At 33.5% G+C, this 23,525-nt stretch overlaps 1 protein-coding gene and 1 long non-coding RNA gene across 5 annotated transcripts in view; one reads left to right on the top strand and one right to left on the bottom strand.

Annotated features, from left to right (window-relative positions):
* Window positions 1-2,139: 2,139 nt before the first annotated feature.
* Window positions 2,140-13,147, bottom strand: LOC145586336 (uncharacterized). Of its 4 annotated transcripts, XR_014100919.1 has the most exons (7): window positions 12,660-13,147; window positions 12,243-12,306; window positions 11,264-11,430; window positions 8,243-8,354; window positions 3,075-3,189; window positions 2,491-2,584; window positions 2,140-2,396 (listed from the first exon to the last, which is right to left on the bottom strand). It is a non-coding gene; the product is annotated as an uncharacterized LOC145586336 (long non-coding RNA). The 4 variants fall into 4 exon arrangements; XR_014100922.1 differs by lacking the exon at window positions 2,491-2,584 and having other exon boundaries at window positions 12,660-13,146; XR_014100920.1 differs by lacking the exon at window positions 3,075-3,189 and having other exon boundaries at window positions 12,660-13,143.
* Window positions 13,148-13,738: 591 nt separating this feature from the next.
* Window positions 13,739-23,525, top strand: part of LOC145585062 (nicastrin-like) — a 33,633-nt gene continuing 23,846 nt past the window's right edge. Inside the window, exons 1-6 of the mRNA XM_081641808.1 lie at window positions 13,739-14,304; window positions 15,492-15,605; window positions 15,890-16,004; window positions 17,212-17,291; window positions 17,383-17,459; window positions 18,182-18,259. Of these exons, the coding sequence (XP_081497934.1) occupies window positions 14,199-14,304; window positions 15,492-15,605; window positions 15,890-16,004; window positions 17,212-17,291; window positions 17,383-17,459; window positions 18,182-18,259 (570 nt within the window). The 5' untranslated portion in view covers window positions 13,739-14,198. The remainder of the gene's footprint in view (window positions 14,305-15,491; window positions 15,606-15,889; window positions 16,005-17,211; window positions 17,292-17,382; window positions 17,460-18,181; window positions 18,260-23,525) is intronic.

Below are 23,525 nucleotides of genomic sequence, written 5' to 3'. Positions count from 1 at the left end.
GCCCTATTGTGTCTCCTGTCCCCTTTTCTCTCTCGCAACCCCTTCTCTAATTCCCGACCCTTCTCTAACTTTGCTTCTTCTCTCTCGACACATCCTTGTATCCATGCTCCTCTCTCACTCTCTCCCATGTCCCTTCTCTCTGTCTCTCTTCCCCCCTTTTTCTATCTCTCTCTTTCTCTCTCTCTCCATCTTCTTCTTCTTTTTATCTCAATCCTTCCCCTTCTATCATGATTCTAAAGGTTGAATATTTTGTTCTAAATATGTTATTAATCAATTTGAATTTCTATACAAACTATCACATTAATATTGAGTCTTGAGCACACTCTTTCTCTCTCCTTCGCATTACTAAAAAAAGGGAATAGAGAACGACTTAAATAGGCCTTATAAAACATATTAGAACCTTTCTTTTGTTAAGTGATGTATAAAATTTATAGAATGTATTAAATAAGCATTTTGTATGCCGAATCATAGAGAACGGTCATCAAGAACAACCGTTCTCTTTTACCTTCCAATAATTCTAAAATGAGAAGGTATTGCGTGCGTACGGACGCACGAACTGTTCGGTGTAAGAGGGTTGGCTGATATATATTACTTGTTGGCTGATATGTTTCATGTGTTGGCTGATATGTTTCATTTGTTGGCCGATATGGTTTTTGTGTTAACTATTATATTCCTTTGTTGGTTGATATACTCCTCTTGTTGGCTTATATGTATTTTTTGTTGGTTGATATGTTCTTTTTATTGACTGATAAGTACCTTTTGTTGGCTTATACGTATCCTTTGTTGGCTTATACGTATCCTTTGTTAGCTGATATACTCTTCTTGTTGGCTTATATGTAACTTTTGTTGGCTGATAGGTTCAATGTCTTTAATGTTGAGTTGTTGACTAATATAAAATATCAATTAGCTGATATATTACTTGTATTAACTAATGTACAAAATATATATAAGTACATATGCTAAGAAACTAAACTTCAATTCAGATTTTCTCTTTCTTCCTGCCGCAGCCCCCACCCACCACACTCTCTTTCTTACTATAATAGTGAAATAAATGTTAGTTGTTTCGTGCTCCTATCACTCCTATATGATCCATTTTCTGCAAATGTCAACCGTATTACCATTACTAAATTTAAATTGCTTGTTAAAAACTAAAGAATGCTACTCCGATCCTGCACAGCCCCACCCACCACCACACTCTCTCTTTCCTTCCTGCCGCAACCCCAACCCACCACCAACACAACCACGCACCAACGGCACCACCACTCTCTGTTCTTCTTGCCGCAGCCACGCCAGAGTCCCGGAGTCCAGCCCAACCACACAAATCAGAAGCACTACCTTTAGATTGTCGGAGTTGAAGTGAAATCACCAGGAGAAATGCTTAATTGCTTTGAATCCCGAAGATTTTCGATGCCCAATTTTATTGGAATTGATGATGGAACCTGTCAAAATTGCAAATCATAGCAATGGTTTTAATTGCAAATCATCAATTTGATTTAATAGCAAATTCGAAACTATCCCTTTGGATTAATTATAATTGTGTATGCTATTGATGTGAATTTCTAATTTTATTTTAGATCTAGAAATAATGAGTAGAGGAGAGAGAAAGAGAAAGGAAGAGAAGAAGCAGCGAGAAAGAGAAGGAAAATAGTACAGGACGCACAAACTATTGGGTGCGGGTGGACACACCCAATAGTTTGCGTTCTAAAATAAAGAAGGAATATGCAACGTATATCCTACTTAAACTTTCTGTATTGGTATAGCAAAGAGAATACTTGTTGAACCCATTACCTCTCACCATTTTCTTCCTATCTTCCTTACCCATTATTAGCTTACCCCACCACCAGTACAACACCTACACCACCGACAACGTAGTGTCTCCTTTCTTCTCACTGACCACCATCCCGTTCAACAGTAAACAATCTAGATAAATTGTTCGTCGTCTTATTAGTCCAACAGATATATTTAGATAGCTTCCAGCAACTCTTTTTAGTCCTATCCACTACACATCAATTGGAGGTCTTTTTTTTCTAGCAGTAAGAACTAAGAACCAAACCAAACAAGCAACAAAAACTAAAAAGACCAAAGAACATCTCGGTTGGAGATCTTTTTAGTCCAACAAAAACAACAAATCGAGTAATATTTGCTCAATCATCAACTACAAATATTAACAATTAAATAATTCATCAAACAACTTTCAACTATTCATTTTCTCCTTATTTCTCTCCTTTTTGCAGCTGTAATTATGTTTTGCAATTTGTTACACAACCATGCTTACTATATCAAACTCAAAAAAAGCGATGAACATCATTCCAATCCTAAACACATATTACTCTCTCAACATAGCATCATAGCATTTCCCATCAATCGGATATATTCAACCCAAACTGCCTGAAATCCTGTCAAAACGCAAGTTAAAAGCCAGGTTAGGAACTCAAATGCAGTCGAATTATTCAAAAGACAAACAAATTTTAGTTTGTGAAGAAATCATACACTTTGGTTGTCCCATAGTGAGCATCCAATTAAATTTTGTAAACATTAAGATGAGATGTGAAGTTAGCTTCTTACAAGTTATAATACACTATAGCTGCATTAAAAGAAAATGTCATTACATTTCTCATTATGTTCTCACTACATTACAGAATAAAAGTGCAAATTACTCATACTCAATCCTTTAAAGAAACTCAAAAATGAACATTAACTCAATCTTCTTAAATAATCTCTCATTGATTTTTTTTTTTTTTTAATAAAAAAAGTCCAATAAACCCAACAATTTTAATAAATAAAATAAGTTCAAAAATCCAACATCTTTAAAACTCCACAATCTTCACCCAATGGTTCAAAGATTTAATCCACAGTATGCAATAAACAACAAAATTGTAAAATTAATCAATGGAGATAAAATGGGTGCGATTTTGAGCCCCAATTTATTTATCTCTCCTAACTAAACCCTAAAATATAAGAAATCCTGGCTCCCTCTTAAAGTGTGGGGGGGGGGGGGGGGGTTGGAAATAAATAACTAATCCGATGCAAGACACATATTTTAGAGAAATGGAGACTAATATTTTAAGCATTACCTCCATAGCTATCTCCTAAAATGTAAAATTCTTTCCCCTTATAGTGTGGGAATTGTTGGAACCACTCTAGCAGAAACCTCAAGGAGTTTGAGCTGAAACCCATAGAAAGAACTGTCTACAGGCATAAACGATTCTAAATTATAAGTTACAGTAGTATAAATGTCCACGTCGTACATGATAAAAGCATAGAAATATTTGTCCTTTTGTCTCCATGAGATAGCAAATCAGACATAGTGTTGGAATATGAAAAGCCAACTCCAGCAAGAAAATCCAGAAACAAATCATTGGCAACTGCATACAAAGCAAATGATTTTGAAAAGAGACCCCTTTAAGATCAAATTAGCACAAGACCATACCTGATCCTAATGATCATACATTTATCATTAACAAATCTAGCCATTATGATCTTACGCAGAACACATACAAATTGAACTTCTTTACAGCTTAATCAATATGTTTATAGATACAATAGTTGTCCATTAGGCCCATCATTTTCAATCCTGATCTCTTTTTGAGTGTTGTATAAAATACATGGCAGTTACCATTTGAGCAAAACCAAATAGATGTAGGACAAGATGTATAAATCATATTAGGAAATGAAACATATTTTCTAACTTATTTACTGCCAATTTTTTAGACCTTTCAATACCACAATGATTTCAAGAAGAAACTAAATAGGATAAATTTGACATGAAGAATCACAAGTCCACTCATCTACCCATAGTTCTTCTTTCTTGGACAGTGATTGCCACACAAACAAAAGTCAAAACAAGAAGAATTTTTAGAGATGAGGAAAGTATGTGCTTGCACTACTACAAAAACACCCTACGGAGTCGCCCTTTTGGAGTGGCCTAAAATTAATAGGTGACGCGTAAGATTTTAGAGTCGCCTCTTACAAAGCATGTGACACATAAAGCTTGATTAAAGACATCTGAAAATGAATTGAAAGGCATACGCATCACCTACACTATAATAGGCGACACGTAAACTATACACGTCCCATCTTTCATTATGTGTGACTCATAAAGTATTACTTTACGAGTCACTTCTAATCTTGCTCTATTACAGGAAACACCTTTGCTAAGTTAAGAAACAAATAAAGCAGATTAAAATAAAAACCCTACAATCCCTTGGTCTTTTTTTATTTCTTCCTCTCCTCGCCTCCCTCATTCATTCCCTTAGTCATTTTGTTCCTTCCTTTCATTGCCTTTCACCGACACACCTTCCTCCTCCATACACTTTCCTTTCAACCTCTTCCCCCTCGCAAAATCACCAACAACGACTACCACTACTTGTCTCCGTTGTCAGATATGCGCGGATCAATTTCTCATCTTCGATCTCTCATTCCTCTTTCACACCTCTAAAGTGACGGCGAATTCATCTTTACGGTGGTAAGTTTCAATGGTGAACCTCAACGTTGACCAGCCCAAATGCGCTCCCTTATGTGCCTCTTACTAGTCATCTCGCTATCGAGGTTAGGGTTTCCATCCACACAAGAATTAATTGATTTTTTTTTATTATAAAAAGTTAGGGGTTCATCTATTAGTCAATATTTTGGCTAGATTTTGATAACGTTGATGTTAATTTTGTTGATTGAAGTGTTGATTTTGATTTTTTTATTATGGAATTTTTGTGGCTATGCTTTGAATTTATATTAATTAACCAGTTATTGTTTTATTGCGTGGTTTTTTCAGTGATTTAATGTGTACATGAATTTATATATGTATATGTTATGGTTGAATTGTGAAGCTACTTAAAAATTTTGTTTTGTTCTTGAAATAATTCGAAATTTTTGCATAATTACTTTGACATGTTGAATGCTCGGCCTTAGATCAGTTAGATGCGAAGTAGTATAGACATGGTCCTTAATATTCTTAAAATAAAAGTTAAACAATAAGATTCCTTTGCAAACTATTAACAGTTACTCTATAAATAAAGATCAAGGAAAAAGCTATTAATTTCTAACTCGAATTGTAAACTTGTCTGTATCGAATTGATCTAGTGAAGAATTGAATCGGTTAGAAGCCGTTTTGTGAAAACCGAAAATTGAACTAATAGAATTGACTTTTGAATCTGTTGAACTATTAATGGCCTATACATTTGTACAAGTTATCAAGCTGATACATCAGAACTCAACCGTAAATAATTTGAACCAATTAGATCCGAACCTAGTCATAACCCTCGCTTAAACTTCCCAAAAAACTGATAAATCTAAACCATTTCAACCCATAACACATGTTGTGTCCAAAACGTATAACATGTCACCTATTTTTATTCAAATTCACATATTTTTGTATTTGTGTTATATATTACACCTATTAAGCTGCAAATTGAACTTGAACAGAACATTACACAATTGGCCCTCACAAGTCACATTGCTTCTCTAATGTTATTTATGATGATATGCATTTATCTAACACTTTCTTTGTTATGGTAATGTCATTTCATTTTGTTTGTAAATTGATAATGCTTTTTTAACATGTTAGAAATGAGATCATGGACCGAGATATATTCAAAGCATGTTACAGCTGGTTTAGAGCATGCCATGAAATGTGTGAGTATTGCAGCTCTTTACTTTTGAATTGCAAGTGGCCTAAAAGCTACTATTTCATAAATATTATCTCATATATTTATTTCAGGGATCTAGTAAAACAATGATTGGGAAGGCTATAGTTGGAGAGGCTAAATAAAGTGACATTTTTACATATCTTCCAATTCACTAACTAGCAAGTGGGTAAGTTTAAAACCTTGGGTGCAAAGATTTTTCCATTGTTCACTCTGTTTTGTGTTTTATGCTTGCTTGTAGTTCTAACTCATGTTCTCATAAAAAAAATAGGGAGTTTTCCTATTCAATTTGCTGTAGACTATACATTTCTCTTGTTACCTTAGAATATTGTTATCTTTTTCCTTGGAATTCCATCCTTATCTCTTCTCCTTATATATAATACTTTATTCTCTTATGAATTTAAATTCATTCATCTAATATGTAGAACTTAATTTGTTCAAGGTTCAAGTGTGGTTTTTTAATCTGTGAGTATTCTAAGATTTTTTCCTTAAACCTGCTTGCTAATTGTGCATTATGATGACATATTATTCTCATGAAACTTGGAAGGTATGTCCACTTATTTTTGTTTTCTAGACTCTAGTGTTCATTGGCACTTGATATCATGAAGAAATGACCTTTTCCTTGAGATGTTAATTGACAGTATATTGCCATTGTCTTATAATTTTGGTCTTTTAGAAAGAGAACACTGTAGATTTCACACTTATTGATGACTTGAGGCTCTATTATCTATGTGATACTTGTTTAAATTTACAAGAAGGGATGTATGAAGAATTTCTGAATTTTATGTTAGACTGTCTGCAAACTGGTCTCTGAGCTTTAGCTTTGGAGGAAGAAGGATTTTATTGTTTTTATTGCTTCTATATGGACTTGACTGCATAATTGAAGCAAATATTTGCCTCAATGTACGACATTCTTGGGGTTTATGTGACCACATATTTAATTATAATTTTGAAGATGAATTAATTCAGTTCCTGCTCAGTCATTAATTTTGCTATATGCAGAGAAGTTTAATTTTATAAAATTTTATTTTATGATAGGGAAAATAATCACAAGGTGAGCATGAAGCAAGTAGGAGACTCAAGACTCATATGTTGATGGAGATGGAAGGCTTTGATAGTATAATGAACAGATTCTTCTTATAGGTGATTGTTCATATTTTTATGGCAGATTCCTGGAAGTTTTGCCATTGAAGTTTTTGGAAGCCTATTAGCTCAAATGGTCGAACAATGTGCTATTGCACATAGATGTAGGTTCAAGTCCTACATAGGTTGTAATTATATACAGCAGCAAGTGTGAATTTAATGAGGAAAATGAAAAGTATTTTGTGCATCCCTATTGAAGAATTACAGTTTTCGTCAAGTTACTTTACGCGTCGCCTCTTTAAAACCAGGGGACTCATAAAAACACATGACGCGTCGCCTTTATTGAAAAACATAACTCATAAATCTACCTAACACGTCACCTATAATGAAAAAAGTGACTCATAAACCAACCTAATGCATCACTTGTAATGAAAAAGGCGACTCATAAACCAACTTAACACGTCACCTATAATGAAAAAGGCGACTCATAAACCAACCTAACGTGTCACGTTATAGGCTACACGTAAGGGGGTACCTATTGTGTCGGTGCATGTAGTGTTGCCCTTGAAGCGATGTGTAAGATGGTTTAGAGGTGACTCGATAGGGGTTTTTTGTAGTAGTGTTGCCCTTGTTAGGTCTTTCTAAGAAATTATAAAAATAACACCTTATACTAATAGAGTAGGTACCCAAAAGATTGATAATTTTACAATAATTATAAAATAAAAAAGGGGGGTTAAATTAAGAAAATGGGGGAAACTATGCTTTTATGCAGGTCAGTTATTCCTCTAAAAAAGTACTTAGTAAAACATTGTCAAACAATACAAGTTTTTATGTTCAATTTTGCCACTCAAATTCAAAACTATAGATTATATCACTTATAAAGTTACGAAGTCGTACTTTGTATAACTTACAGTAGTAAGATTGACAAATGTATTCTCTATGGTGAGAAATGAATTATTCTTAAACAGTTCTTGCTTGTCTGTTATCAATTTTTTTTCAACTAAGAAAGAATTCTTATGTGATCTCTCTGATGGAAAAACTTAAGCCCATCAGAAAAGCTAATATAATGGATATAATGTCACATCAAAACATGTCAAACCCAAAGGATAGAGTGAGACACTAAAAAGAGCTTTTATACTCTTTTCAATCAGGATAAATAAAAAAAACCTATTACGAGGCATTTGTAGTTGCTAAATTATCTATATCAACAACAAATAGCTTAAACATTTCAAATAATATAGTTTTAATGGTAACCCTCAATCATCTCTTCTTTCATTAGAGATATATATTGAATTTGAATTTCTAATCAAAACTTTTTATATCATATATACAAAGTATTTATTACTTTCCTAATTTCTTTCATCCTTTGGAACTCTTGCTTCATGGTCCAATATTAGAGGAAATGAAGAAAGTTAAGCATTTGAGTCAATGGTAGAAAGAGAGTCCAACCATACAATTACATACGGATATAGGAGTAGTATCGAATACATTGGAAAATCCATAATAGTATTATTGTATACCTTTGTTCTAGGAGTGAGGATTCATATAAAGTGTTTTCTCGTCTTTCTCGATGTGAAATATATAGACCCAGCTCTTCTGCCTCCCCATAGGCTATGGATGAACATCCGGGCCCTACACAAAACAACCATTAACTCAAATCCCTCAATCTATACTTGCTAAATAAAACACCATATCAAAAGTAAAATGCAATATAAAACACAGCTAATATAGTAAATTCTACTCATTTTAATCAAAACACAAACAAATATATGAACATACCTAAATTCCAAGTATATTTAAAAAAAAAAAAGGTCCAAAGATCCACTAATTTCCAATCTATATCAGCAAGAACAAACAACCATCAACTCTATCCTTGAATAATCACACTTCAAGAGTAAAATGAAATCCAAAGGACAGCCACTCGTACTAAATTAAATAACTATTTCAAACCTTAAGCCATTAACACCATCATCATTTTCCAATAATCTTTTTGCAGCACTCTCCACTAAAATCATGAGTCCTCCTCCACATCACAAGGCTCAACACTACAATTTGAACCCAACAAACTATATGTCACATTCTGAAAAGGCTTTCTACGACGAATAATAGTTTCCTGAGACAGCTTTCTTCTGCCAGCAGACGTGTAGCAGAGTTCAGACACATTTTCAGTCCACTCCTTCCTTGTGATGTCAACAATAAAATTAAAATACTCTAATAACTTAATTCAAGGAGAGTAAGTCTTAGTCCTTTTTTTTTTTTGAGGAATGTAAGTCTTAGTCCAATTGATCATATTAACATAAATCATCAAATCAGCAGTCATTTCATCAATAAATTATGGGAAAAAAAATTTTAGTAAGTAGCCAAGTAGTCTCCAAAATTCCAGACTGCCTAAACTACATATAACACTCACAAGTATATCTTCAAAAACCCACCAAAACAACCAAATTTCAAGATATAAACATATTATTGAGGAGGATGTTGTGGAAAAACAAAGCATTTGGGAGAGTGAGAAAAAGAAGAAGAAGCTAAAACTAAAGTAGGTTCTACAGGAGCAGCTTTATTAACCTTCAAGAAATTAAGACGAGGGAGAGTGTGAGAGATAAAATGAATGATATCATTACTTTTCTTTAAATTATCTGATTCCAGTGTTTGATTTTCAGCATATTTATTGATGGGAAATAAGAAAGATTAGTTTGTCATCTTTTCTTTTTTAATCAGGACATCCCAAACTTTTCTACAGTATTATAAACAGATCATATAGAAGTACTTATTAATGCCTATGTGAAGGAATTTTGCACTTTTGACTTTCAAAGAGGGGGGGGGGGGGGGGGGGAGAGAGAGAGAGAGAGAGACTACTTTGACCACTTAAAAAAGATCATTCGAGAGTCACTTAACAAAAAGGGAGAGACCGCTAAAGAATTTAGCTTAAGAAAACTTTTAAAATATTTTGTTTGATCTTAATGATAATAATACCAATAACCACCAACTCTATATAATCAAGTACACATTCATACATACTCGTTTCAAGCACAAAACTTCCAAAAATGATAATAGTACCAATGCTCCTCTTGCATGATGCAGTGTAAATTCTATTAATGTAAGCTAAAGCATTGTTAAAGATATCAAAGTGAAAAAACCTTCAGCCTAGATGTCAATTTGTTATAAAAGTACTTTATTCTGTCTTGATCCAACTCACTGATTGTTTTCAAAGTATAATTTTATGACTTGTACCACATTCTTGACATTATCTATGCCTAAGATACGTACAACATATACTTAATAATCTTAGAAAACCAGATAATGATAACAAGAAGTTAATCTGAAGTGTGACACTGTTTATATGTCCAGATCTTCCCGCCTCAACATTCATATTGTAGTTTGAAAAGAAAAAAAAAATCAAAACTGCCACCAATGAAAGCCACACGCAAATAATCATGATCGCCACTAAGATCATGGAAGATGCTCTTGTCAACTCTTCTTGACTATTTCTACCATTACATCTCGGTATTCCACCCACTCTTGCTCATTTTGTTTTGTGGTTAAGAGACCTTTGCTCTTCCCATCTATGCAGTGAATTATTTGCTGAAAAATTAAGGAAATTGAACACGGAAAAACAAAACAATTGAAATTACAACATTACTGAAAACAAGATCTGATCCAGAGTAACAAACTAACCATGTACATTTACAAAAAGCAATCTCTGCTCATAACTTATAGAATAAAGCTCATAAACCAACTCATTGAAAGGAATCACATGTATCAAAGTTCAGAATGCATAATTGGAATCAAACAGCATAATAACATATTAAAGTAGTCAATGAGTCTTGTTAAAACAATCGTACACACACATAATACATAGCAGCAATCTAAAGCAAGATAGATATGATTCACAATCACTAACCAACCACTTAGATTTTCTTAAAATAGTAACTCAAAATCTAAAGGATATATAACGTCTACCATTGCCTTGACCAAAATAAGCTTATGGTTTACATAATCAAGCAGCATGTTAAAAGCATCAGATAGTCAGATTTTATTGTTTAAGAATTTCTGTAAAAGTATCTCTAGCAATTAGAATGACAATCTAAGTTAAGATTTATGTCTTTTTTCTAGTCCAATATCTTTCAAAAGTGACCTTTTATTTTTCATTGACCTTTTCTTAATTTATCCATTTCACCATTATATGTGCAACAAAGTTGAAGCACAAATTAGCCAGACTACAACATACAATCATAGTAGTGAAAGCTTTGTGCCAACTAATACAAAATTTCAGTTCACCAAACATAGAAAGTTTAAGTAATGATCAAGAAAAAGCCAAGCTATCAGTCCAACAAAAATTGAGGGAAAAACACTTAAATTCCCACATTCAAAACATACCTAGAAAATTAGAAGAACAATTAATTAAGTATTTTCCATAAAAAATTCAATTAAACCCCAGAAAAATCGAAACAAAACCTCATACCAATTAAATAAGAACCTGGAAAAATTAAACAAAACCCAGAGATATTAAGCATTACAGAAACATAGAAGGTCTATTATACCTTTGCTTTCAAATGTCGAAGATATTCAATATCAATTGCAGCGGTATACAAATTACTTTCCAAAACCTTAATCCATTATACAAATTGCTTTACGACGACCAGTACTCCTTGAGATTGTTCCAAAGTATCCAGAATTGCTACGGCTTCTTAGCAAACGAACCCTGTGTCTGTGATGGATAAAATTTATCGCATATGAAAAGCACATGGTTGTCAATGTCAAAACCATTAGAATAACTTTTCACTGCCATTGACTTCTAATTTCAAAATATTTGGATGTATAAATTACATGCTTTTACTTTATTTTTTGATTTTTAGTTTAGCTATTATTTTATTTATATTCTTCATTTTACAATTCTCTTGAGTAATCATATTAGCAACACAATGTAGAAATGAATCCTCCAAACAACATTTGCATTAGACTAACTAATTATTTTCTTCTCAAAAGTTGAGTGACCATATAATGGCAATTTTACATTTATTGCTCAAATATAGCCTCATTGCGTTACTTCTAATATTATCAATGAAACATCTTACAATGTCTTTGATCATTGAGCGATTTTGAAGTTGTATAACCAAATAAGTGATATGCAAAGATTATTCAGAATTTGTATGCCCACATAAGTGATACGCAAAGATTATTACATATCTTATAACCATGTCTTATAATATTTTAAGAGCATCTTCACTGTAGAAATGAATCCTCCAAAAATTAGTTTGACGTTGTATAACAAGCATCTTACTCCTCAATTCAGTCAATAGATTAGCTTCTCACACTTCCAAAACCCTTAAAAGCATGAAAATCTATCCACAAATTATCACACCCATATCAAAATTTCTCAAACCTAGAAAAATTTTATCAATTTGAAACTGCAATCCAATCTAATAAATATATAAAATGGATACCTCAAAAATCAAACAAACCCCACTTAATAAATCAACTCAAATAAACCAAATTGTAAAAAGTTGAATAATTGCTCACCTTTACACACACAATCAAATATTACTCCTCAATTCAGTCAATAGATTTCTCACACTTCCAAAACCTTAAAAATCATGAAAAATAAAAAATCATCACACCCAGATCCAAATTTCTCAAACCCAGAAAAATATGATAAATTGTAAACTAAAATTCAATCCAAAAAAATAAAAAATGGGTACATCAAAAATCGAACAAACCCCACTTAATAAGTCAACTTAAATAAACCAAATTGAATTAGATCAAGTGACTGGGCTATCAAATTAATAAGTGGGGCATTGAAGATACACCCAAATAACACAGTAACCTCGTGAAAAACCACAAATTACAGTAAAAGTCGGAAATAAACAATTAATAAAAATCGAAAGAAACTCAGAAAACCAAGAAATTAACAAATGAGTACAAAAAAGGGGAAATTACCAGGAGAATGATGTTATCGTCGTCTTCGTCAGGGAGGGGGGAGAAGGTGAGGATGAGTTAGAAAAAGGAAACGCAGAGTTGTCAAACATGATTCACAAAATCGAAGATTTGACATTGAATTGATGAAATGGAGGTTCAACAAAGTATCATGTCACGTTAACGAAAGTGTGAAAAACTAAACCCTAGACTATGAAGTTGAAATTTCCTTACAAAAATGTAAAAAAAAAAAAAAGTTTATTAGATTATGTAATTGAGGATTGGTGATATGAAGGGGAGGAAATTAAGAGAGAAAATAGGAGAAAGGATGCTAGAAATGGAGAGGATGAGAGCAGTTTTGGTGAAAAGCACACAGAAGAAAAAACAAAGGGAATTCATGAAAGGAAAGAGAGAACTCGGAGAAGACCGAACGTCGAAGGACCCAGGTGGCATTGAACTAACACCTGGCAACACATAAACAGATCAAGTAGGAAGGACAATACCGTGAAATTACTATTAACAATACAAGCTGAGTAAGGGCAATGCCGGGAAAACACTATTGATAAGCTACAGTAGCAGCATTTCAACAATGTTTTCACTACTCATATTTTAGGTTCGTGGGAAGATTTCAAAATAGGCGAAGTTACCATCTTGCCCTTATGATGGACCTAACATTTCCATCACAGTTAGGCGCTGGAATGCACTAATATAAAACACTAGGTTAGAACCCGTACGATGCACGGTTTATATAAAACATATTTTTAATTTGTACATTTTAAAAATAAATCGCTATTATACATGAATATAAATAAGAATTACATACATTTTGTAATTTTAAAATTTTTCATTTTCATCAAAATTATGATATAGTACTGTTCAACATCGTCTAATTCATAGTTCAATGTAAGAGGTCATTTATTAGTGTGCTATTTTAAATTGTTTCAATTTCCTACGATAAATTGATAGGTTTTAGTTGTAATGTAGAACCTTATAATATTTTAATTTCAAAAATGTTAAATGTGATAGCTGTACCAAAAAAAAAAAAAAAAGATGACATCATTATTGCATTTAGGCGGGAAATTTTTTATTATGAGAGTGACACGTGGGTAATAGTGACATCAACATCTTCTGTTTTAGTAATAGTTAATAGATTTACAAAGGAAAAACTTTTTTTTTTTTTTTTTTGAATAGTACAAAGGAAAAACTTTGTACATATTATAATAAAATTTTGAAATATTTTTGTTTAGAAAACAATTTCAAAGTGGTTTGATTTAATAGTTTAAATTTATTTTTCATTCAATTAATATAAATTATTTAGTCATTTACAAAAATACCACTACATAAATTTTTTTTTGTTTTTTCATTGAACAGTGCCTAAAAAGCCATCGTTGTCTTCAACTCCAGTTTCATCGATTATTATTACTCAGCAATTTTTGTTGATACTCGAGAAAAACCCTAATTTCTCAGCATTTCTGATCATCAGCAACATTTCCACATTCAAATTTCTTTAGGATAAGTTGACTTCTCAAGAACAAATGCAAATTACAATGGTGTAAGGATTGGATGCTGCTATTATCTTTGACGATTTCAAATCCTTCAATGGCGTCTTACTACAAGTATTCGTGTCTGTTCATATGTTTTCTAGCTCAGTTTTCCGTCTCTTTCTCAGGTGACTGCGTTGCTGAATTTGCTTGATTAATTACGAATATTAATCATACTTGTTTATTGTAGTTGTTGATATATTTATTTATTGATTGATTGTAATAATTTTGATTCATTTTTAGGTCTATTTTACTTGCTAATTTGATTGTAATCTGAATAAGAATTTTACGCATTTTAATGAACCAAAGTTTAGGCATAATGATTGAAATGTGCAGTAGATGATACTATTTTTGCATGTATAAATTGAATACAAAAAGTGTACTTGGAACACAAATCTCGTTTGCAATTTATGGAGTAAGACACTTCGGCCGAAAATTGCTACCAAGTCTCATCAAGTAGCTGCTGTTCGAATTCCAAATCGAAGATAAACAATATTCGAAGATAGGTGCAGCAAGCCTTAGACAAACAAAAGTCCAAGTTTCACTTTAGATAAGAAAATGCTGATTCTGCTGTTTGATTCTTCTCGTGATTAGCTTTTTTGCACGGGGCATAATTCACATATAACAATCTAACACGCTGCTTTCTTTGATTCCTACGCTAACGTGTACGTGGTTGCTTGAATTAGAGCAAAAAAACGTTCATTCCAATCACCATTTAAATGTGCAAAGCTAGCCAATATTTGAATAATCTAGTTATGTAAGCTGCTTGCTCGTGCATCTCCTACTTCTGTGCTTTTATAACCATGAAGGTGGGTAGGGAGAAGTTGCTTAAAACGAAATGACGAATTATTTTTGTACTTTGGTGGCATTAATGTGCTGGAAAGTGGCCTTAAAATTGCTGTATGTTGAGTTTGGTTATGACATACGATAACATTGGTAAGACTATGCAAGCAAGTTGTAAAGATAAGAAAGCTTAACTGATTATGTGGACATGGAAACAAGCGAGCGCATTCCTACCAAGGTATATGAGACATTGGTGTGGTACTTAAAACTTTGAATTGAGGGAAACAGAGTAAAGACCATAAACGAATGGTAAAACATCTGTTTGTATTGGGAATGACCTGTTTATTTGTTATCTTGGACATAGTATCATATATGTTTTTCAACTTGGTTCCAAGTAGGTTTTGTTTTCCGCTATTAGTTTATTTCCTCTTCTATTGCTTGCTTATTAATTTCTTTAATGAAAAAGGATTGTAAAGAAGTTGTTATATCCTTACTAACTTCTGGGACTATGATTGCAAATAAACAACTTCAGGGCAGATCAACTCATTAAATTCAGTTCCTGATCTTGAGAGGTCAATGTATAAAGTGATTGATGGATATCCTTGCGTGAGACTTCTGAATCTTTCCGGGGAGATCGGCTGTGCTAGTAAGTTTTCTTTGTCCTGAATGATAGTTCCATTGTATTTCCATCTGGCTTATTGTCCCAACTTAATAGAGCGGTTGAGACTGATTAATGGTATTTACGTTTTCTCGGAAAATTACTCACCCACCCCAATGAAAAGGAAAAATAAAGGAAATAAGACCGAGAAGATGGAAATAAGAAAAAGTAAGGGAAATAAAAGTGTAAATTCTCTCTACCCCAGTTGTTTACATTACTGGGATACTAAATTTCTCTTGTCTTATAGAAGGTGTTTTAACTTATGTTTTTAGATCCTGGACGGGATAAAGTTGTTGCTCCTGTTGTGAGGTATTGTGATGGTGTTGTGATACATCAGTTGTCTACCATCCTACTCTCGGTGGACGCAGTTCAAAGTTTCTTTAACCGGTATATGCTCATCTTCTGTAGCTTGCTGTCAAATTTCCCTTTTGTGCTTGGTCGATTTTTAACCTCTAAAATCTTCCTGAATTAAGATCTCTCTTTCTCTTCCCTCTCTTGTACATTATTGAACTTAATTGATTAGAACAAGGCTGAGTCTTGACAACTACGGCTTTTATTTTTTTTTTTTTATATTATACTTAGGAACAAGCTTGCAAATTGTGGCTTAGATTTATGTTACCACAATTTCATCACTCATTTTTGTCCAATTTATTAGACTATTTGTATTACCTCGATTTGGTACATGAGACAACCAAACAATTGATGAAGACAAATTTACTTCAATTTGATAAAGTGAATCAAACACTTCTTAAGTGTGTCCATGTTGATACCTGAATGCATAACCCTCCTCTAGACTGCCAAATGGCTACACGCCTACACTCTTACTTTGTTGTAGATTTGGAGGCTGTGCTGTTCTTTTCTGTCAAAATTGGCTACTTTCAAACACATTATCGTATGTTTTTTAGTGTCAATTTTCATTTTCAAAATGAAGTGTCAATTGTATGTATTTCTAATTCTGTTTTCTTCACAACATTCTGTCATTCTCATTAACACAATTGCCTTAAAAGCATGTATTTTGAGCTTAATCTTCATCATGATGAGTAAAATCTAAAAGCTTTTGGCTGGACTATTATGACTTCCTTTGAAAATTTGTCAATATGTCTGGGTTTTTAGAATAATCTGGTACCTTGTAACTTGGTTTCCCTTGACCAGCCTTCTTAAAATAAAAAAATAAATAACCTTGACCTTTGCAAACCTTTGAAAAAGTTATTCCTAACTTATTGTGAATGCGTCCTTGGAACTTCCTTTCATGGTTATAATGTGTTTGTGTTTGACCTCTTAAAAGAACAAAGGCAAGAATTTTGATTCCCCCCCCCCCCCCCCCCCCCCGGGAGTGAATATATGTACGATATAATCTATTATCATTAATGGATTTGGGAATTTTTTTCAATGATGCATGATGCTGTGGGCTATTTCAATTTATTTTGGTCTGTTTCATGTGTACCTCTTCGATATTGATAGCTTTTAGTTGATGAAATTCCCATGCTACTTTTTGGCTTTTGTCTTATTATTGAATCTGTATTAACCCGCAAAGGAAATCTGGTAACTCATAATTTGCTGACATTTGTACTATTTGTGTGTTTCTTGCACTTAGAGTGGCTACAGATGTTGATTTTGGAAGGAACATCGGTGGTGTATTAGTTGAGGCAGAATCCAATAAAGAGAAGTTGAAAGGTATGCATTGCCATGATTTTCAGGAAACTGACAGTTTGAGAAGTTTAATGTTTTTTGTTTGGTAGATTACAAGCAATTTTGATTCTTGCAGGATTTTCTCCTGATGAAAAATTTCCTCAGTCCAAGTTTTCTCCCTACAAGAATCTCACTTATGAATGGAATCCTAATGTATGGTGTATTCTATCATCTTATATTTTTCTATTTCATTTGATGTTGCAGAATTATTTGAAACCCTTAACACATAGAATGCCATTTATATAAAGAACAATGACAGAAGAACCTAAAGGCTAGCAAAAAGGGCATTACAGTGTGTAGAAGTCAGCAGTGAGGTTGGAATATATACAATCTATCTTGGTTAGTATGGAGTATAGTATGCTGTAATACTACGCATGTATCGTGGATGCATTAAGAGAGAATAATTAACTTGAAGGGTGCTCCCTTGGCAAAGATTCCTTCACCCATGTATCACTGGATGGTCATTGAAAAAGCAAGGATACAAGAATTTAAACAGGGTTACTTAAATAATGACATTTTTGCAATTTATTTAAAAATGATTCAGAGTTTACTTGAAATAGCATGCGTAGATGACTTGAGAAAATCAGATAACTTTGGTGGCATTTCACCAGAAATCAGGGGAAGTAGCTATTCACTGACAATTTTTTAATGGTTGATATGTTTTCAGAATTATATTTCTAATAAAAAATAAACTCAAATTAATATTTTTTTCTTTATGTTCAAAATATTTTATAGGAATGTATGTATAAACTTGTAGCCAATTTGCCAATGTTAATGTAGGCACAATCATTGGTACCAAAGGGTCATGCTTATTGTCATTTCTCAATTATCTTTTTTGTCCATGAAAGTTACTCTATACTATTTGTTTTTATCAGGGATCAGGCATCATGTGGCACCACTACAATTTCCCTGTATTTTTGCTATCTGAAAACAATACGTCAATCTTGAAGGAGGTAATTTTCTTACCTATACTTTTTCATCTGACATACAGTGATAATACTATTATTAAGAAACTTCTATTTTCTGATTGGAAGTTCTACTTTGATATTGTGACACAAATGTACATGGTGTAGCAAATCTGTTATATTTGACGTATGAGTGCACTTTTGCAAGAATACAACTTATTAATGTTTGTGTAAAAAAGGGTTGCCAAAACTGGAATAAAGTAAAAAGTGATTCAAGCTTTTTGCAACACCCACAGTAAAATATTGTGACAAAACTGGAAAGACTAAGGGAATGATTGAAACTATATATAATACTCATGGTGGTAGAATGGTAATTATAGAATAGCTTAATGACAGACTCACACAAAACTTTTCCATAGATAAGACTAAGAGATCAATCGAAACCTTACAATTTGTTCCACTCTGAAATCCGATAGATCATAGAAAGGACGGAGGGAAGAAACATAATCAGCTGCTTCTTTATGGCTGCAAAGTATAACTTTTTCTATTTTAATTTTCAACTCTTTAGCAGCTAGTAGATTTCTTCCTAACATGCTTGTAAATAATCTTGCATTGCTTCATGAACGATGGCCAGTGATTCTTTCCCATCCTCGTTAGAGATAAGCCTCTACTCCTTCCACACAAGAGATGGAGAAGAAGCAAACAAATTTGAGTCTTGGCCTTACAGCTTTTACTTAAAAGTTCCAACTATAATCCCCTTAACAGTGTTTAAAAAAGCGCACCTAGGGGGTAAGTGCTTACTTGGTCTAGTGAGGCGTTTGTGGTTAGGCGCAGGTGGAGCGCACCCGGGCGTGCTCGATTCACACAAGAGGTGCATCTGATGTGAACTTCAGCCACAATTTTTAAATTATTCATATAGTGTGCCTCACTTCAAAGAGGCGCACCTAAACCCCTCTTTGCTTTAATGCTCCTTGAGTTTTTTTTTTTTTTTTTTTTCTTTCCATACATTGCCCCTTAGTGTACATTTGTTGAGTGAATGGAGTCAAAGTAGTATTAGAGCCTTATTAGAGGCTATGTGTCATGGTCCGGGAGATTGAACCCCGAAACGTGCGGCGCGCTTCCTTTTGGCGGCAAGAACGCTAGCCTTGAGCGGAAGAGGGGCTTGTGAGCACAAAGCAACACAAGCGGGTGTAGGGAATATTTCAAGCATCCCACACTTGAGCCCCACTGTGATCATACACTTAAGCATGGTGGCGTCCAAAGGGAAGGAAGCTAAAGTAAAAGAGTCACCAACAAGTTTTAGGAACTTGTAAACCGTTCACAGGGTGAAGGTCACACCCCTTAACGATCCAGGAGATCGTTAACTCCAATAGGTTTGGTACCATGACTGGAAGTTCGGGGATGAAGGTACAAATCCTACCTAAAAGAGATTGAACCTGTCCTAAATAGGCCTCTACTTTATTCTTCTCGTATTCATGTGCGCTTTCGGACTAACATACAATCAATAGGTTAATCGTAAACCTGTTTAATCTATGTTGGTTGAATATTAATGCACAAACAAAACTATTATTGGCGATCACTTGAATTATAATCATATTAACCTAAACAAGATTATTAATTATCTTATTAAGCGTGATTACAAGTACAAATTCCCTTTAAACATGTATAAAAGGCGTGATCAAGCAATAACAATAATAAACATCAAGCAACAATAATAATCACAATCATCATCATCATCATAATCTCATCAAAGCTATATAATAATAATAAGATCGTAGGCATGATACTAACAAGATTAATAACAAATCCTAGCATGTCGCTAAGCAATAAAGATCAAAGTTTTAACCCTAGATATTTAGAAAAGAAATAGGAAGCATCATAAACCTTCATAATATCAGAAATTTTAGTTATTACCCTAAACATGATACTAGGAATCATAAAGACATCCTAACATGATACTAGGAAATAAAATAATTAAAGCATGATTTCTACATCAAAAGAATAACAATTAAATTACTTACTTGGATGCCTCGTATGTCTTTCTAATAACAAAATACACGCGTTAGTAACTTCAAGGAAAATATTAAACAATTAAATAAAATAATTGAAATAGGATTTGAGACCAAACCCTCAGAAATTGTCAACCTTTCACGTATAGGGCGAAGGCAACTTCGAACTTGGTTAGGTGTGTCTAGAACTTGTGAATGTGGAATTTTGTGAGAGGGAAGGTTTAGAAATAGAATAGAGAGAAGAAACTTCTAGCTTTTAGAGAGAGAAAGAGATGATTGATTGTTGATGATTGATGATGATTGATTCAAAACGGAGGAGATACGACCCCTATTTATATAAAAAATAGCTCGGAATCAAATCAAGTCATATTCGGAATAAAATACCTCCTGCCGCCAACGATAGGAGTTAGCGTCAGACGATAGGAGCAGCGCTAGGCGATAGCTATTAGCGCCAGGCGACAGCTTTGTCTTCTTGGCTAAGTCAAAACTAAAACGCGCTTTGTACGCGGAATCATCTTCTTAATATGATTAAGCAGCTAATTCCGCGTTAAGCAGATTAAAATCATATTTGTGCCAAATCACATATTTTATTCAAAATAAAACTCTTTAAAATATAATTATCAATCCTAATCTCATTAGAATTAAAAAGAACCTTTAAATATTTCTAGAAGATTAAAATCAATCCTAATAACTTTAGGAATAATAATTAATAGACTCTCCTCTAGATCATCGGGCCGCATATAAAATTCATTTCGGACCAAATTTAGTTTAAGCCATAACTTCCTCATTATTCAACGGAATTGGGCTTATAATATATCGTTGGAAAGCTCTTTTCGAGCCCAATCCAACTACACCATTATTGGACCTTTATCATGGACCAAACTAAATTGGATCGGCTATTTTCATAAATAGAGTAAGAAAAGAAATATTTTCGAAAATAGAAGGAGATATTTTAATAAAAACATCCACATCACTAGACTTTTCACACTTTCACTTCGTTCGATAATCAAATGACGTGAAAGATATTCTTCACTGGGTTTGGTTCCGGGGAGACACATTTGGGTGTCTACAGCGGGCAATTAAATCAAAAGAGCACTCACGTCTATTGGGCGACGGAGTGCGGATGGTCGGGGGGCTTGTGACGGCTGATACTTCAAGGCGGGCACAAGCGGGTCCGAACCACGAGTTCTTAGTGCATCAAGTTGGTTTGGAGGGGAGCTATTATGTAAGTAAGACACTATATCTATAAAGGTCTAACAACAAACAAGCATAAAAGTAAGGCAACACTTCGTGGAAGGCTTAAGATTTCGTTAATCATTCACCCTCTAAAGAGCTTTAATTTGATTATAAGGAGAATCCTTAGTGAACACGGAACTGACAGTAACACAATAATGGGTTCTCGAGGTTAGAAAACATAAAAGTAAACTCTAAGAAAGCATCTAAAGGGAATCTAATACATCAAAAAGAGTCGGATTCTAACACTATGGATCATCATGTGCTCTTAGAATTTGATAACAATTAGGAAATGCTTCATAGACCACCAAAGCCTGGGATTTACTCTCTACAAAGTAGGAAAATTTGAATACTTCATTGGTAGATATAATATTTTGATAACCTTGAAAATTCGACAAAACATAAGTGGAATGCCTTAGATCAACCTTCCTACTACTGGTTACACAACTAGTCTCACTAGAACACGATTCATGCTACTTTAAATTCGAAGTGCTTGATTATTCTCCACCCAAGAATACTCTTGTCGAAGGAGTGACCAAGTGGTGTGAAAGTTACATAATTCTTAAAAAGATTAAGATATGAACTGCTACTCTGAAATAGTTTTCCAAAGGTTTTGCTGTAAGAAGTTTGACCCTCATCATGACTATATAAAGAGAAGAGAGTCAATGTGTACTTCTTTATGGCCAAAGTATTCAGATCAAGGATGTGGCAATTGTGGTTTTGTACCTATAGCTGAGTCAGTTGCTTTGATCTCCATTACATGGCGGCTACAGATGTAAACAATGACGTGAAAAACTGACTTAACCCGAGCCGACTTGTACCTAAACAATAGGAGATATCAGTGATTTGTAACTTTACCGAACCAAACCCGAAGTTAACCGAGAGTTGATTTGATAATCTTTGATCTAAACCGAACCTGCACCTATTAAACATCTGAAACTGATTATATAACCTAATGCAATTTGCTATTGGATTGATTTGTGATGACTTGTTGATCGATTTTGTCACCACCCATTGTTAACCCAGCCTAAATTAACATAAAATTTCACATCGACACGACCTATTCTTATCCAACCCAAAATAAGTGAAACAATATAAATATTGAGGTTAATTTAATTACATTAGTAAAACATAGAAAAAATTGATTTAATATTATTAGTAGAATTTTTTTGATAAATATACATTGCAAATTTTGGTTCAACAACATATTTAAACATTTTCTTCCGATAATATACCTCTCCCTTGTAGTATAAGTTTGATAACATGTTATTAATGCTTGGTCCAAACCGTCCAATTATGGAAATATAAGTGTAATTATATAATTTTGACTTGATTTGGCTTGCTATTATTCAACTCAACTAAAAAATGATTTGAATTGAAAGATATCCAACTTTAACCTGAATTATCTGCCATAAACCCGCTCCAAACCCAGCTTGATACAACTTGAAACTAAAATTAAACCCGACACGAATTTTACTCAGATGAACCAGACCTGCACTTTAGAAGACAAAAGACATAACATGACCCTCAGGTCATATTGACTTGAATTCCCGAATTAACAGGTCTAATGGGGGGTGGGGGGTGGCATTGCCGCATTGAATTCCCGAATTAACAGGTATACTGAGGCATTGTAAGGATTTTGATCTCCATTCTATAGTCTTTTTAGGGATACCTCTTTAATAAGTCTTTATAGTTGATGAGAGCTGGTAAATTGTTTGAGCTGGACACAAATCTGTTTCATTGGAGGAGGTATATGGGTAACAATGAAGCTGAAATTATAAGAGTTTCAGATGTATCTCGCCATCAACAAAAAGGGGCACTTTTTGCCTTTTCTCTTTTCGTACAAACCAATTTCTAGACTCCTGATCTCTAGGTTAGATTTTTTTTTTTCCCCCCTAACAAAATAAAATGCAAGGAAATGAATGTGTCTTAAAATTGATTGATAAGAATGTATAAAGCAATATAGCTTTTGCATCCTTTGAATCTCTTCAAAGCTAATTTTAATGTCTCCACATTCTTAAAGGAAGAGTCTTTCCTCCAGTGAGTGTGACCTTGAGGGGTATAATTTCCGT

This window comes from Chenopodium album, chromosome 16 (genome assembly GCF_948465745.1).
Source record: "Chenopodium album chromosome 16, dcCheAlbu1.1, whole genome shotgun sequence".
Lineage (NCBI taxonomy): Eukaryota > Viridiplantae > Streptophyta > Magnoliopsida > Caryophyllales > Amaranthaceae > Chenopodium > Chenopodium album.
The sequence above is the reverse complement of the archived record's forward strand: the minus strand, read 5'-3'. Positions and strand labels throughout refer to the sequence as shown.